Source organism: Melozone crissalis, unplaced genomic scaffold (assembly GCF_028551555.1).
Source record: "Melozone crissalis strain CALT ecotype California unplaced genomic scaffold, PUWL_Pcris_2 ptg000029l_1, whole genome shotgun sequence".
In the NCBI taxonomy this organism is placed as follows: Eukaryota; Metazoa; Chordata; class Aves; order Passeriformes; family Passerellidae; genus Melozone; species Melozone crissalis.
Window position 1 is genome coordinate 13175115 of NW_026535807.1, and position 18329 is coordinate 13193443.

Genomic DNA, 18329 nt, shown 5'->3' on the forward strand with positions numbered 1-18329 from the left:
AAGAGAAATGTTTTTAAAAAACATATTTAATCATTATCTACTATTTTAACTTTTCTGCTATAGTAGGGTACTGTGTTCCAGAGTGCACACAAGCACTTACTGGTTATTCACAGAAGATCTTAATTCTCTTGTGTTTTAGGAAACATTAACAGAGAAGAGAATGCTGGCATGGGAGGAAAACTATTATCAGATGTTTATTATTTAATCGAAAACAGTGTACACACATCTGAATTTCAAAAGTCCTAATTACTCTAGATATTTCTGCCATTATGCCAGGAAAAAAAAAAAAATCACACTTACCTTTAGCTGTTAGATCAGAGTGCCACCAACTGCATAGATTAAATTCCACAAGGAACCTGGAGAAATTATTGGAGTTTTCACATTACCCCACAGAATGTTTTCCAAGTACTAAACTGGCAGTAGCTTGATAACGTTAATCCTATTTTAAATAAAAGCTAACACTGAACTGAAATTCAAGTTACTGGCATAACTCTGGGATTAGCACCTACTCCTATTCTCATATTTTTACTGGGTTATTTTTTTACTTCTGAAAACTTATTCTTAAATTAACCCCATCAATAAATCATAGATTTACCCATTTTTAATTTAAAATATTGATTGTATTTGAAGTGTCCATTAAAATTCTCGAAGTATGGTAGCACACTCTATTTTTGCTGTTGAACATTATTTCTCCATCATGTGGGTATTTTAACTCTAGCAAAATGCCATGGGATTATAACTGTCCTGGCTACCACACAGGAGCACACGTAAAATAATTTATTTTATTAATTCTCAAATTGAAATAATAAAGCTGTTTTGTTTTGAAGAGCAGAAAAAATTAACCATTGCCTAATCAACTCTAACTAAATTGCAAAGAACACCAAAATAAACCGTGATTTACTTGGAAGAATGGACTGAAAAGTGTCAGCCAATCAGTTGTTGTAAAGTAGAGAATGCGAAACAAATATTCAGTTCATCATATGCCCGTGAATCTACAATACTTATAAATACAGAAGGTTTCTTAGCATTTGCAAAGCTGTGAAATGTAGCATCAGTCTCATTTTCACACAATTTATTTCCCTCAAATTAACTTAGAAAGCTGCATTTCAGATCAATCTCTGCCCTTGGCAGCAGCCATTCATTTAATTCTCTTTAACTCTTATTCTGAACTTTGAAAAAAGCTCATACAATTTACAATTAAACAAAATGATTGCAAGAAAAAATCAGTTTTATGTCAGTAAAGATAAAATTCACTCATATCTGCAGCTCTGCTTTCAGATAAGAATAATAATAAGTCATATAACTTAATAACACTACACATTTTAAGGCTTGCTCTTCTCCATGTGATATTGCTATTTCTTAGGCACCTTCTCTTGAAGATAATGATCATTATGAATTAACTGGGAATTTTAGAAGAATTAATGGAGATAGAAAAATTCAGCAGCATCCAAGTACACCTTATCTGGCGCTGCAATGGGTCCTTCCTACAGAATTTTATGAAGTGACAAACCATACAGTGAGTCAGGGTAACAAGTTTCTCCCCTGACAGCAGCCCACCCAAGCAGCATCACAAACAGCCGGACATGAATCTAAAATTTAACAGTAACCACAGACAGAAATTTGGGTTGTGTATTGTGATCTGCTAAACAAAGGCATGCAGATATAAGTGAAGACCATGAATGTGATAAAAGTGACAGTGCAGTTATGCAGCAAAAATTCTCTCAGATTTCAAAAATGCAAAAAATTGGAAAGAAAAGACAAATATTAATATATTTAAAATCATCCAAGAAAAGCAGCACAATGCACGTACAATGCAAAAAGTAAAAATATCAATATCCAAAACTACAAAAATTTAGTAATTCATAGAAATATTTGCTACATTCTTGATGAAATCTACTTACAAGACAAGTTCAGTCATAATCCACTTTACTGCAGCAAAGAAGGCATTATAAGGCTGGAGAGAAGAAACTCATTTAATAAAAAGTCAAAACATGCAGCATTTATAGCTTAACTGAATTCTTCATGTAAAAACCATCCTTTAGATATTCAAATGCATATGGAGCATAAAACCCTCCTTTTTTAAGGATCAAGAAATATTATTATACTGATTATTAAAATGCATAAGTAATGAAATTTTATTTTTATAATACTTGGTCATATGCACAGATTATCAGTGGAAAAAGGAAAGTTTTTGGAAATGATTCTTAAATCTTTAACCTCTAGGGGTTCCTATTTCCCAGGCTATGGCTGGAGGAACAGCTCAGGCAGATAAAATGAGCTTTTCTTGGGCTGCAATTCACAGGCTTGCCTCTCTATAATGCAAATCTCTATTCATTGCCTCAGCCTCATTAGGCTCAGAAAAGTCTGAATTTACCTAAATGTTTATCTGTGTCATTTGACAGTCCGATTGTAAGTACTTTAAGAAGATTTTTCCCTCCTCCCTCTGTTTTTCTGGATCATAACAAATACAGCAAATCCTTTGAAAATCCTCTGTTGACAGTACTTCTAATACATTCGGAATATTTCATTTTTCAAAAGACTATTAATAGGATTAATCTTTCATGAAAAAAAGCCAGGCAGAAAAGTCAGCTTCCAGAAATTTGGAATTTCTCCCTCATCTTTGTTAGGATGTCCTAGTTGCATGAAATTCTGCCGACTCTGTTGGATGCAAACAGAGCATTTTAACAAACAGAAATCATAATGATAGAACTCCTCAGATATCCAAAATCATGCCTAACCAGCCCAAAGCAGCACCCACTGCAGCAGTGCTGATAGGCAGAGCAGCAACAGGACAAGTAACATTTTCAGGGGCCACAGAGAAAGTTTCTGTGCAGGGCTGGGGATTCAGACCCAAAGGACTCAGTCAGTGCCACAGAAGGCTGAGATCCCAACCCAGCAGGATGCAAAATGTCTGAGACAGGAAAGATGTTCACCTGTGAAGCCCTGTCTTACAGGAAAAGATAAAGAACTACAAGACTTTCCTGGGGATGAAAGAAAAGAAAATGTCAGCCCTGTGGGACATCCTATTTATTTTAATTCCAAATCAAAAATCCTGAAATTTCACGCTCAAGTAATTAAATTTGCTGTATACTTTTGTTTTCATAAAGCCAAATTTAATGTAAATTTAATGTAAAAGCCAAATTTAATGTAAAACAATGTATTCGTTATTACTTATGAAGAATACTTATTTGGTGTGAAATAAAACATGTGTTTTAGTAACTATTTTAATCCTAAAAATTAATCAAATTTCTAACCCCAATGTATCTGAAAAAAATCTTTAATGTCTACAAAAAATGAAAAAATATTTTTGTTTTGAAATTCCAGTGGCAAAACCATGTAATTACATTGATATAAATGCATTCTCATGAAATGTGATTTGACTCAGGAGCCTTTTCCACTCACAGAGAGTTCCTTTGAAAACTGCAACAAAAACTGCAGGAGTTTTATTCTCTCTACATATTTAAACCACCATAGAGAGCCAAAAAAATTTTTTTCTGTGGCTCCATGGTGCTGCTACATTTGCAACAAAGCAGTTCTATGGAGAATCATGCAGGTCTTGGAGCAATTAAAACAAAAGAAGTGCTAAATAACAAAGTATTTATCTGGAGAGCTGTTAAGAAGCAATACTATTCTGATAAATGAATGGACCAGGTGATCTATAAGTCCAGTCTATCCTTAATTTATCACCTCACTCTCACAGTCTAAAAGGCTGGGATAGAATCTCTGACACCTCTTCTCTATGCTTTTTAAAATAGAAACTTTTTAGGGAGTTTCCATCTCATCCCTGTCTCTATTCCTCTATTTATGAAACCATAATTCTCCACAGGAAGGATAAACATATGTAAGCAAACCTTTTGCTTAAGCAGAAATTATATTGGATACTGTCTAATAACCTGACATGCAAAAAACTGGGAAAAAAACCCAAGAAAATGAGGAATCAGCCCTATGGGTCTTTAATGCAAATTCTCTTTATATTTTCTCAATAGTCATGGTTGATAGAAGTTACTGAATCAACAGGAAAATAATAACCTAAAACTCTGTGTTCATGTTTCATACTGAGAATCACCAAAACTCTCTTGAGGTTTAAAAAGCTTGACTATCTCTAAATAAAAAAAAATCCTTGACATGTCGCATCCCATAAGAGATGCAGGGCTTTTTTTCTGGATATCCTGGACAAAATTTGGAATAATAAAAAAAACACCTTTTGGATCAGAGCCCACTTTTTAAGGGATAATGCCTCAGCTCTACATGCTGAGTACTTAGGCAAACTGAAGTCTCAAGTCTTTGGATAGAAGGTTTTTGTTAAGAGCTGTAATATATTTTAAGATATTTCATGCAAATGTGTTTCACAGCAGCCTGTTCTGTTTCACTAATAGTTTAGGTCTCCTTGCAGTCTAGTATTTATGATGGGAAGATGGTCTTTTTCAGGGTTCAGACTTTAGTGGATAACAAACTGATAAATGCCAAAAGTCCAGGCATATGAAAAACAGAATCATGTAAATATGTAAATGAAAACATCCCCAAATGTACAAAATTATTAAAGAGTGGGTTTTTTGGTTTTTTTTCTTAGTTAGATCTATATTTTTCTAGTTAGTGCATTTAAAAATAAATTCTATCAGGTAACTTTTCCAGACTGGCAAAATTGCCAATGTTTTGCTGCTGTTCTCTTTACTTAAGAATTTTTTCATGCTATTACTGTCATCTATTTGTGAAAATAATTCCTTTTTAATATGCAAAACCTCTATCTAACACCTGATCAGTTCTGGTAGATTATTACAGCAATCAGTAAAATGGATGCATGGTCACAAAGCATCCTTGGGGTATTACCCTTTTAGAGGATTTAGCAATAAGGAAGTGTGGCCTTGGCAAGACCCAGGTTGCCTCTAATCCAGCCTGGCAGAGGGACAGGGTTTGTACTCAAATTGCAACACAAGGGTTTAAATGCATTGAAAATCCTGCTATAAAAGACATGTTTAAATACTAGGGAAAAGGAATTTTTTAAATCACTGACTTGCATGCCTTGCCAATGAACCATTCCTTTTGTATTAAAAAAAATTCTCAAATTTTAATTACAGATTTACGTAAAAAAAAGGCATGTGTAATTCCAGTCTCTCAGACAAAACACAACCTATTGCCAAATTTAAAAATCCTAGGAAGGCAAATTCATACAGTGCAAAGAACTTTCTGACAGAACCTCAGAAATGGTGGCCCAGCATTAAAATGATTGAACTCGAAAAACCAGAACACTTTGTGTTCGTTTATAATGGACCACCCTTTGTATGCTCTGGGATAAACATGAGGAGCTGTAAGCATTCCAAATCAAAATAACAGTCTTACAATGGCCCTGAGATATTTGCAGCAATTTTCTTGGATGATGGCATGGAAAGATGCTCAAGAGAGGTGCTGTACTTACGTCCAGTAAGCTATGGGCACTGTCGCTACTCTCTTTGTTTGTCCTACACATGGCCTGGTAGTCATAAAGGGTAATTCTACAGGGAAGAACAGAAAACTGCTTGACTAAAAGAAGAAAACACAGTGGAATAAAAATGATGATATGAAACATTCTGCTCACAAAGTGGACAGCAAAATGAAAAATAAAAATTGGAACAGCTGCGGGGGAAAGAGGGAATGGGATCATTCAGATACAGGTTACATGGAAGAACGTAAGAAATGCTGTGAAAATTTTGTAAGGATTTTAGCAGACTACAGAACAAAGCAAAAGCATAACTGGGAGGAACCAGGGAAGATATGCAGAGTGTATAACACACAATGGCATAAACAACGTGGGGAGGAGGAGAATACACATCCAACACAATGCTTAAACAATTGGTTCTGGACTCAGCACACTGAGCCCCAGAAAGTGAAAGAGCCTATGCATTTGAGAGGCTTCTCACAACAGACCACTCAAACTTCACTTAAAGCAGAAACTCTTCTACAGTCCCAGCATCTCAGTGCACAACTGCTTTGAACATAGCATTGCTTCTGAAGGAGACAGAGGTGGAATTTCAGTGCATTGACAGTACAGATACTTGAAGCAGGATGGTTTTTCTTTACTTATTTTCAGGAAGGCAAAATATTCCAGATACTTGCTGTAATCAACTTATGCTAGAAGCCTCCTCAGATGCATAGTAAACAGAGAAATTTACTTATGCTTGCAATCTTACTCATCATTGAAACACTTCAGAGATCTAAATGTAAAATCCAGAACTCAGAACTAGTACATGGAATTATTGTGATTATTTCTCTAAATCTGTCTGTCCATAGAACAATCAATAAACTTTTTCCATCCATACAAAAAAAAACATTTAAAATCTGTAGCAGATGTAAAGAATCTTTAACTGATAATTTGCAACAAGTGTAAATATATAGAACTCACTATTGTTATTTGAAACATTTCCATTTGACTTGTGCATCATCAGAGAGACAAGGGAACACAACTGGACAGAGATGGTTAATAGAGGTATGAGATGGGACTAAAATATTTTGCAATATGTGCCTTGCTTCTAAGTGGAGAGGAAAGAAAAGCACACAAATTCAGCTACACCAGAAGCTGCCAAAACCAGGTCATGAAATACACTCAGCATCACCATGAGGCATCCTGCACTGCATGCCATGAAACCTTGCAAGCTGTACCAATAAAATGTTGTATTCCATTGTGGTAGAGACTATATTTTTTTTCTGATCTAATTTTGTGACAGCAATCATCACTAAAAGCTTCTTTATTAGTTCTATATTTTCTTTCTGGCTTACAGACAAAATCTCTAACATATTGGATGTCGCAGCTTCAACTGAACATTTAGCACATGGTCATACTGCTTACATCATTGTTTTTCTCTTTTGCTGAGAATAGCAATGCCTAGGAAGGCATTGTTGTGTGGACTGGCAGAGAGAGGCACATGGGAGACAAAACATAACTAGAGACCTAAACATGGTGTGAGTCGCACACTGACCATCCTTGGCAGCATCCCGCCCGCGGCCAGATCCGCGCCCCAGATCTGCCAAGACAAACAGAGCAGTACACCGTGTAAGCTGTGCTGCCTCTGGGGCATGCAGAAATACACCACTTCCCCTAGCTTTGCCCTTCCTTCTTCCTCATCCTTTGACCATGCTCAGGATCCAGCCCCTGGAAAGGAATTTCTAGAGCTCCGCCTTTCCAGCCTTATTCACTATTTTATTCCTTGGGATCCAAGCATGGTGGGGTCGTGTGTGTACCTGGACCACCCAGAGATGGAGGCAAGAGATAAATGCATAGGAAAGAGCAGTTTAGAGGTGTTCATGTGCTTTGTGCAGAGTATCAAGAAATTCCATATGGATTTCCATGTGGATGAAAGAGTCCCATCTTGCTTCATTTAATGCCTAGCCTTAGAAGCAGAATACATTATTTTGTCTGCATTGATTGTAAATTTTTTTTTCAATATATTTATTAAGCTTGGTTCCATGTTTGAAAGTGTAATCAATGTCTCAGCTTTGAGTTTCAGACAGCAAAACTTCATGGTCAACCAGTGGACTTCAAAATTCTGCAAAGCAGTGTTAATCAACTATTATTATAATACTATTATATATATCCTAGTATATATATATGCACTGTTATACGATTCAATACTATAAATAGAATATATATACTACTGTAATGTCATGTGAAAGATCTATTATAATTTGAACCTAATTTTTGATATTGATAAAAGCCTTTCCCCCCCTCAGTATTTGAACTTGGATTACATTTCTTATGTAATTATTGCATTATGATAAAGTCAATAGTTTCTTTAAATGCTCAAAGATAAAAATGTACTAAAAGACTGAAATTTGAACTCCCACAAATAACCAGAAATACAATTAATACTGCACCCCAACATGCTAGGTTATATTTATTGTAGATTGTCTTATTTTATTGTAGGGAGTATTTAGCAATCTAAGATTGCACTATGATTAAGAGAAAGACAACCAATAAATAAACATACTTAAAGCATTCTTCATTTAACAGGAAAAAAAATTAATAAATTTCTTAAAGAATTAAAGATTTTTCTATCACACTTCAAAGATCAGTGCATGAAGGTGAAAACCATGTTGAAATCTGAACACTGCAACATACTGAACCAGTTCCTGATTCTCTGTCACTATAAGGGTTCCAAGGCATTCACTATTGCAAATCCAGTTTTGGCTTTACTCTTATAATAGGGAAGCAAAAGCCTTCTAGCCCTATTCCTTATGAAAGGTAGAAAAGCATTTATAGTCCAAACCTAAGATGCTGTAGTGCTCCTGTGCTCAGATGTCATTTCCAGGGTGTTGTTTTACTGCTAAAGTCTTCCTGAGATTTTAGAAAATAGACTTTCTTCTCACTCAGAAAGACTTAACCCAGTGTTGCAGAAAAAAGGCTTCCAGAGCACCTTTCTGAAGTGATTGTATTTCAGCTTTAAGTAACTGTTTGCAGCTGACCATGCTGTGTCCAGCTGATGATAGTGAGGGAACACGACTTCCTAAGCCCACCTGTGTGCCCAATCCATGCTCTGTACCACAGCACCTCCCAGGGGAGCTCTGCTATTGCTACAGAGGACATTCCTGAGACTTTCTGAGACCACCACACTGTCACCCTACACACCTGAAATCCAGAGAGCAACTGTGTTCAGCATCAGCTATTTAGCACAACCAAAATGTGCACTGTCAGTTCATGTAACTTCAGCAGCCAAACACATCTTACTGAAAACCCTTTTATTGTCAATTTCCTGATACAGTAAATGCCACTCTCCTACTTTTGAGCACTTACAATTGAGTATGAATCTGGTTCAAGAAAATTAAACTTCCAAGACCTACCAGCAGCACAGGATATTTTGGCAGATGCAATTTCTATTGCTTTCAGCCAGGTTTTCATCACACCCATGGATTTCTACTTGGTAGTATAAAATACCACCAATGACAATTGTAGCAGCTGAAAGGTCTTCAATGCATAAAATTTCAAATGTTTTGTCAGCAGTTTAAGATTTGGTGGGTTTCAAATAATGTGTAGGAAAAATAAGCTTTTTACAAGGGAAGTGAACATCCAGTCTATAGGAATAGAAAAAATGCTTTAAAGAGCTGAAAAGAGCAAGCCAACAATACAGAAATCCTAATTATTGACCCTATGCTTTATTCAGGAAAAATTAGTGATGACTATAGCTAGATTGTGGTGGGAAGATGTTCATAACTCAGATCTAAGGTGTGCAGCCTGTCTGGCATTGTCACAAGGAAGGGGAAGAGGGACAGTGCTGAATGGTGTGAAGAGCAAAGCAGTTTCCAAGCCTAGAGAGGCTCCTGTGGGGAGACAGCAGGACACTGCAGGAAACCCCAGGCTGTTGCTGCTCTTGCTCTCCCACCTGCACTGACAGATTATTAGAGTCCAGAAGCTGCAGGGTAATGCCTTTCACCAAAATCAGTGGAAAGAATAAAACTAAAGTACAGCATTTTGACAAAACTAACTCGTCATCACGTATCTTTGCATTTAGTGCTTAGCTATTCCCAATTGCCAATGTTCTCAAGGAATAACATGTATAAAAACTGCAACTCAGCCTGTATTTACAGAAAATGGAATTAAAACTTCTTCATGTAACAAATATGCCGGTGTTTTTCCTTAAGTGTATAAACTGATTCTGTATATGAATCCACTGCCTTAAAAGTAATATTTACAGAGACAAAGTCAAACAATGCCTAAAACTCAGATCAAAGACATTAATTTTAGATATCACAGGATTAAAATATGAGCAGAAAAGATACCCCACAGCAATGTGGGAGTTTCAGTGTGCAGGTACCAGATGCACATTTAGTAAATGCTGAAATAAAAAGTAAACCTTGTTGGTAATGACAATTTTTCCAATGCCAAGTCCAACAACTGCAATTTGGAATGTTCCTGCAGTCTGTGTCTGATCTTCTCCAAAGCATACAAATACGATTTGCCCAATTAATAGGCAGCTAAATCCATGAATGTAAAAATCCACGACTGTAAAAATCCACATGAAAATAAACACAAATTTTAAATGTGTCAATTTAGCACAAAAAAAAAAGAATATTAAGATATTAGGAATATTAAGAATATCTCAATAAAATGCTTAAATATGAAATACTGGCCAAAATAGGAAAAATATCCTTAATTTGGAGGCTGTGCTGCATCAGTGAAAACTGTGTCCTGTTGTTAAGCAACCAGTTACTATTCTCATGATTTGGATTTAAGAATTTACTAAATTACTTTCTAGGAAGAGAACAAACTTCTGAATTTATTTTATTCTCATAACCTGGGGAAAAAAAACACTTTCTAAGTTTTGCTTATAAAGCAAATCAAGACAGATGAAATTCTGCCTTTTGGTGCATGAGGAGAGCATAGGTGAAGGATCTGCACTACAAGAAAAACTGGGAAACACCAGAAGCTCTCAGAGCAGCAAGAAGTTGATAGAATGAGCCTCAGCTCCTGGGAAAGCTGCATTTCAGGCATGTGCCACCTCAGTCCTACATCCTGACAACCTGGTCAAATGCCAATATTGACAAATACCAAAATTACAAAATTACTAAATGGCAAATACCAATGCATAGACTCTTCTGTGTAAGAGGCTGCCTGCTGGAAAGAGAACGGTAAGAGGAAATGATGCTGCTTCCACATTTTTCATACAGAATTGCTCAGTTTTCCTCCTACTGGAAAGGGTGAAAGTGTTTGGAAGTCAAGAGATGTTTCATTTTCTCTTAGAGATTTATTATGCTTATTTGTTTAGGGATCTCATTGCTTTGATAGCCCTTAATTTTCCTGATGTTAGTGTTGGTTTTTAGATTTTCATGGTTTGAGCTGTTGAATTTTTTTTTCACTGTTTTTATATAAACAAAGTGCTGAGAAAAACATAAAGAAACTTTTCTAAGTTATGTGAAGCAGATACTTTTCCATAAGCACATCCTAATTTATTTAATAATACATTTAAATCATATTTAAATTATTTAACTGTGTGCAATACTTAAGGTATAAGATAAACATAATTTTGCTAAATGAAATCATAGAGCATGTCACGTTGCTGTGCAGGCACTGATATAGTTTTTCTCCCTAATTATAAACCCCATAAACTAAGAAAATATACATACATACATATGCACACATTATTCAAAAGAAGTACTGAGTTTAAAGAAATTGAGGAGGGAAGGAGGTATTTAAGTTCACTTTAAAAAATAAACAGCGAACATAAAAATTGAATTTCATGCTGCTGCAGGTTGAAAAGAAATACAGTCAGCAGCAAACAACCCCCTTTTGTTTAGCACTTCCATCTCCATCCTACAAAGCACTTCTATATCACTCCAAGTCTGCAGTAGTTGGGAGAGCAGACAAAGAGTTATTTCATTCCCTTTGTGGGTGCAGAGGCTTGGCAGGAACCACAAGGTGGGAGCACACACTGGCACTGCCACTGGATCCCTGCACTGGAGGGAGAGGGGAGTCCCAGCCCCAAGCTGCTGGAGCTGACAGCAAATCTTCTTCAGGGCACATCAGGCTCCACAGAACCTTCTAAACCCACCCCAGAGGGAGCACAACCAGCTCCAGAGGGCAGGGTTACAAAATTCACCTGCTGGACTGTACATGTCATGTAAGAAGCAAATTGCAGGGAAGGATGCTCTGGGCGTTATCAGAAGGAAATGCAATGACAGAGCTCTGCCTCTGCTCTGCCCCCAAGGTAAGAGCCGCAATGACAATATAATGTGTGCAAGGCCCACCTGCTGCTCTCAGGGAAATCCCTCTGCTGACAGATCTTGCCACTGAACCAAGCATCCTTTTTATTTTCCTCTTATATAAATAAATGTTGGAAAAGCAAAACACAATCCCCACCCAGACAAATTAATAATCTTACAAATATTGTTAATGCATCTATTTTTCTTGAGAACCAGCAAAGATTTCTTCTTCATATTGTTGGAATAATTTATTTAAAGGCCTCATCTAACACAGCTCAAAGACAGTTTGCTGGGGTTTTTTTTGCTGCTGCTATCTGCTGTAGGGGAAGTTGCTCACTTGCAATTACTCCACTTTGATTCAAATCAGCTTTAACTGATTTGCAATGGTCAGTTTATCATGGTTGAATAATTGGCTCATTGTGCTTACATTTTCCTTAGTATGCATCTCAGTTACACTCACCTTATGCCTTCATTATCTCTAATAATGAAGTACAAGACCAGCAAAATCCTAACCAATGATCTAGTCCAAAGATCCACCCACAGCTCTCAAGCTATGCCTGTTTTCTCAATGGTGGTACCCACCACTGTCAATCACTGAGTAGATGTTTTGTTTGAAATGCTTTGTGGGGCAGGACTAAACAAATTGGGACAAGTTAAAGCATTATCCCTTGGTTTTGACTGTATTTTGTCCTTTGCATGAAATAAAATGCTTCATCTCTTGTCCAAACAGATCCTTTCATTGCCAAATCCAGTTTATAAACAGTGGTATTACTTCACTTCCTTCTACAGCATATGTTAAATATGTAGGGCTAAATGCAAAAAAGTCACCACCCTCAGGAAAATAGGATTGGGGATGATTCCATGAGTGCTAGATGCTCACATTTCAGGTCAGTCATTCACTGGCAGTGGTACTCAGCTGCCAGGCACAGACACAGCTTAAGGGAGCTGATTTACCAAGCAAGCCCACAAACCAGAGAGAGATTCAGAGAGGCTCTGCACAACCCTCACAGGTAGGAACTAAACTCAGTGATGGATGGCAGCAGTGATATCTCTTTTTATTCATACTAGAAATGCACAGGAAAATAAAAAGTATAAAAGGAGTTTTCTTGTGCTGAAAAGGACAAAGGGGTACAGAACAGCTCTTTCACCACATGAACAATTCTTAGACCTTGTGAAAGCCAGGAAGACTCCAGTGGTGAGTTACAGGTTAAAGGGAAATTTTATTCTTAATTCCTCAGAGTGCATAATTTATTTCAAAGGACAACACATAAAATCACTGTTAGTTTTGAATGTCACCATGATAGTGAGACCAAGTCAATAGTCACAACCACGTTCAAAGGTAAGTTAGCATGTGAATGGAGATGGATTACTGGGAGAACACATTTTCCCTTCTATAGCAGGACATTTTGCACTGTCTAGCTCAAGCAATCTCCAACTTTTTACAGGTCGAAATGATAATGTGGCATAAATGTTTTGCTTTAGAGCTGCATAAAATTGCTCAGTAGTGGATATGGCCCAATCCCTTTTCCACCTGAGCCCAGTGGGAAGAGGAAAAGGACACAGTTTTAGCATTTCTGTCAAATAAACCATTGTTTAATAAGAAACTCACTCTAGGCTGACTCCAATACTCTCGATATTTGATGTGTATGGAATCAAATTACACTCTGGTTGCACAGAAAAGATACAGAGGTACAGATGAGAATCCAGCCACACTGCCAGTCTTGGCTTTCTTTTATATGACTTTGATTTTTTTGTTAGAAAATTTTTAAAGAGATAAAATGCTAATTCTTACCTCTTAAAAGAGCCCATTAATAGTAACTTGTTCATCACAGCCCCTTCAACCTCCCCAAAAAAGTAACCAGTCTGTAAGGGGAAAATGCAAGGAATTACCAAAAGTGTGGATAAATGCAAAACAACACTAGATGCAGTTTAAACTGGCATATTCAGGATCTGGCAAGAGTGGCTTTGACAGCTACACAGACAGGTTTTCATGACTGCTGCTACATAAAACCTGAAGAGGACTTCCCAGTCAGGGCAAATTGTTGGGATTATATTATTGCCCCTGAGCAGATGTGAGAGCTTAAACAATATATTGAGGTACATTATATAACATCCAATATCAAAAATAAAAGCTTCCAAACCTAAAGCTTGTAAGGAAAACACACTAATCTGATCACAAACTCTTGTGATTAAAATGTTACTCAAAAAAGATATAAACAGGTTGTGAGAGGATTTCATAAACAGTCATTAAAAAACATTGTTTATAATTCCTGTATGACCCGTTTAAGGAGCTGGAACAGTACATTTCATCAATCCTATAAATTTTAACTCCATTCAGAGTCATTTCATACTTAAAACCACTCAGCTTGATGAATTACTCATTTTGTCCCTATTCAGTACTTGTGGACTAATAAAAATAAATCTCTGTTGAGAAAACAAACATTGCTGTTATAAATTTGGTCAGCAAGATGGAAGTGACTCCATCATCTGCAGCCATTCCTGTGACAGTGGAAAATCTTGCAAGTACAGCACTTTTCTACCTTGGGAAGACCTGTTTTATTTTAGAGCCTCAGCTCCCAGGAGGATTGGATATTTCTCTTCATTGTTTAAAGGGAGAAATCCCACAATTTATGAGGGGGAAAGGGCACTACACTCTCAAATTGCATGGATTCCATAGGTTTTGTATGAACTAAACCCCAATTCCATTACAAGGAACTTAGCTGACCTCAAGTATGCACCTGGGAGTTGGCAGGCAGAAAAGTTACAGCCCCAGCTAAAAAAAGGCATTCCTCCACCTAAAAGGCAAGTATTGCCTTTTTTCCCCCTTCCTTTCCTCAGGGGAACCTTGGAACATTTTCCAAAACATATGGGTATGTAAAGTCTCCTAGAAACACAAGGAACATGACTAAAAATACCAGCTTCAATAGCCCTGGCTGACTGATGAAGAAAGATTACCCTAACGATTGGAGAGGCAGGCAACGTCAAGAAACTCCAAACCATAAATGCCTCACATAACCTTAGATTGCAATAAACCTGATTTGTCAACTTGTGCACCAGTCTGATGAAGACATTTCAGTGACAGTTCTCTCCACAAAAGCTCCCTTTGTAAATGCCAGCTCTCCCCCAAGCAGTTACATTCAGGTTATAATTTTTTTAATACATCAGGATTTAGTTGTAATTCAGAATTACTCTGCCCCACAAATCTGATTCTTGGAGCAGTTCAGGTCATGTTTGGAAAGCTGATAGATAGAAAAACAGGGCTGAAGCAATCCCAGATAGGTCAGGAACTGTTAAGGCATCATCCCATTTTTCTACCCCTTCTCTATCCACAACAGCCTGTATACACACTATAAATAAAATAGACACACACTAATGTAATCTTATTATAAATTTACAGAAACATAGAGACTTCCCTGCTGCCCCTCTTTGACTTGGATACATTTAACTAATAAAACAGGTCAGAATACATTTCCAGCCTACTTCTGGTGCAACAGTTGTCCAAACTGTTCACAGGAATAGAAATGGCTTTTATCAGGTGAGTACCAAAAGAAACATCTCTTCCTAATCATCACTGGCCATAGCCAGCTATGATTGGCCAATCACTGGCACAAGTCACAGCTCTGCATCTGTAAATAGCACCAACAACTAAAGGGGAAATGGGCAAACAGGTTTTCAGTGTATCAAGATTATTCCATAATGAGTGCATTTCTTAGGTCATGCTCATCATAACAAAATTCAGCTGAGGGCAAAATAGGAGTGTGGCTATTCCTATTCACAGTCCCAACACATAAAAGAATTCAACTTCAAACAATCCTGGCCTGACTGGGGGACCATCCCATCAGTTTTCAGGCAAAAGTTAACGAGAATGGTGATGGTTCCTTTATAAGGTTTGCAGGATTGAGCAAAACATTCTATGATTCTGTGATAATCATATTTCTGGTCCTCTCCATTGTGATGCTGAGTGCTTAATTTTAATCCTTCAATGACTTTAATCCCGTTCAGAAAACAAACACCTCAGCGAACAGCTCTGTAAAATCTCATTATCTTAAGTTTGAATGTAAAAGTTCTGTGTCGTTCCCCTCCCCCTTCCCAACCTTTCCATGTGACAAAAATGGCACAGGGATTTTTTTTCTTGGAGTAAAAGCCTCTTACAGAAGACAGACACTTCTGCAGCAAGAAAGGTCTTTAAAGAGAACATTTATGAGTTTAAGAACAGACCCTGCTCCAATGGGAGAAAGAAACTGAGCTCCAGTGAGAATAAAGCTCATATTCTTTGTAAAAGGAATTTTTTTTATGTTGCTTATTCCTTACCATTTTCAGATGGTGGCCTATTTTAAAAAAAAGTAATTTTAGATTAATATATTACATGAGAAGTCTGAACAAAAATCTTACATTTACCTGTTGATAGTCTTCAGACACTAAAATAAATCCATTGTTATCTATTAGGTAACAGTTGATTGTCTGAAAAATAATAAAATACTATTTTAATTTTTGATTTTAGGACACAGCAATAAGTTAATTATATACTTTACTTCTAAGTCAATTATAAATGGCTAAAACATTCAGGTTTTTATAAGGTTTTACATAAATTCCAAATAAGTGTAGTCTTGGTTATGGGATATCATCCAATTTAATTTGTATGCTTTTTTCATGCAAAACTAAACAAAGATGTGTACAGAATGGGAGGATATAATATAATTACAAACAAACATAAAACCCAAAATTTTGTGGTTTCATAATCCCTTCTTAAAAGTTTTCCTTATAGCAAAGTTTGCAAAGGCAGAGAACTTCAGTGCTCCTGATGGCTTCTCCTGTATTTGGAGAAAAACATCAGCACAATGTCATTACCCTAACGATGTACTAATGAAAACACAGTGTCAGCCTGCAGAACCAACAGGGGACCAGGCAGTATTTTTTAATTTGTTCATTGGGGGATGGGACCAGAAACTTCTGTAAAAGAGGCCCCACAGGTCTCCTAAAGCTTTTCAAATTGTATTTTTAATTGGGAACTGGGTTTAGAGGCAGGACTGTTAGCTTTTGGTAGGTCAGACGTCTGAACTGTATAAAACAAGGTACAGCCAAATCAGAGCTTCCCTCCACACACATGCACCATTTTAACCTCACAGAATTACTTGCTACAGGCAAAGTTTTAATTACTTCACTTCAGAGTTTCAACATGAGGTTTAACTCAAACCCTGAAACCTTGGTATAACCCACTTTCTCCTCAGGTTTGCCAATAACTATCTCAGTGTTAAATCTTTATTGTATTTCTATTGTTGGTCTGAATCAGCAACATTTTTATCTTTGCTTATTGAATTTTCCATGACATTTGTATAAAAGGAAAAAAATAAGACAAAAATGGCTTTCAATACAGGAATCCTCCTGGCTTTGTTTTTGATTCAAAAACTTTCCTGCAGCAAATGGGGAGATTTTTACAGAAATGTGACAAATTATGCTTTCTGCTACGCTCTGCACATCCAGCAAGATCACTGTGCTGTTTTAGGGGGGAAATCAGCCCCATGCAGTAGTAGTGTGTAAGATGTGAAAATGCAGTCTGATGTTTCCAGAGATGCTCAGATGTACCTGATTCTCATTCTGGCCACATATTAGCACTGTCCTGTGGGGCCAAAGAGGAGAAACTTGCAGAAATGCTAGCTTGAAGTGGAGGTTTTAAAAAAACCTGAAGCTGCAATCAGGCAAAAGTTGAGAATGAACATCATTCCCTAATGCAATTGCAGGATATTAATTCTAAAAGGAGAACCCAAGGTACAGGCAAGCCCAGTGGCAGAAAACCTGTCAGAAAGGAAGTGGAAACAACTCATTTTCCACCTTTGGTGTGCTAGAAAGCCCAAAGCTGGCAGATGCAATGTGAAAAGCCGCTGGTGCTGGGCAGGAGCTGAGCAGAGCTGATGCACTCAGAAGAGGCAGCTCCTCCATCCCAACGGGGTGTGAAGGATGGAATTTCAGATTCAGGCTCCAACCGCACAGCTCTGCTCTCCCCAAAGCCAGCCTGAAACCTCCCATTGACTGCACAGGAGAGGAGCCGAGTCAACACTGAGATCTTCTAAGGATACGTATTTGCAGTCCTCATGCATGAAAGATTATTATAAAGATACTGCTTTAGAAACAATATTTCTCCATAGTATAGAAAATAAATAAAAGAAGTCATGCTGGACAAGAAAAAGTGTAGGCTTAATTTCACAGTTTATGGCTTATGTGCTGTTGGGAAAAGACAGGCTCAATTCAAGAATTAATGGCCATATCTCAAATCTGTAAGATTTGGTTACTCACTAGCACATTTGTATCACTATAAAAGAAATTAATTTTTAGCACTGTTATTGGAAACAGGCATAATGCAATAAATGGAATCTATATATTTTTTGTGGAATGTGATAAGAGGGTTTCTATTTAAATCTATTTTAGAAATATTAACTAGGAAAAAATATTCATTCAGAACCATTTATTCGCCACTTGCCAGCAAGATAAATAACTTCCACTATTACTACTGTGTGAAAGAAACAGCTTGTAATTTAACTTTAGCATGGACAAAGGGCAGCAGAATGCATTTACTCATTACTGACATATCTCAGATTTCTGATACAAGTTTTATGCATGGGATAATAGCATTTGCATAGACTACAGCTGTATGAAAGAGCTCTAATTCA

At 37.0% G+C, this 18329-nt stretch overlaps 1 protein-coding gene across 1 annotated transcript in view; it reads right to left on the reverse strand.

Moving 5' to 3' along the window:
* Positions 1-18329, reverse strand: part of CACNA2D3 (calcium voltage-gated channel auxiliary subunit alpha2delta 3) — a 383943-nt gene that overhangs the window by 22941 nt on the left and 342673 nt on the right. Inside the window, exons 30-34 of the mRNA XM_054281044.1 lie at positions 16063-16125; positions 13457-13527; positions 5414-5489; positions 1902-1954; positions 301-356 (exon numbers count right to left, since the gene is read on the reverse strand). Of these exons, the coding sequence (XP_054137019.1) occupies positions 301-356; positions 1902-1954; positions 5414-5489; positions 13457-13527; positions 16063-16125 (319 nt within the window). The remainder of the gene's footprint in view (positions 1-300; positions 357-1901; positions 1955-5413; positions 5490-13456; positions 13528-16062; positions 16126-18329) is intronic.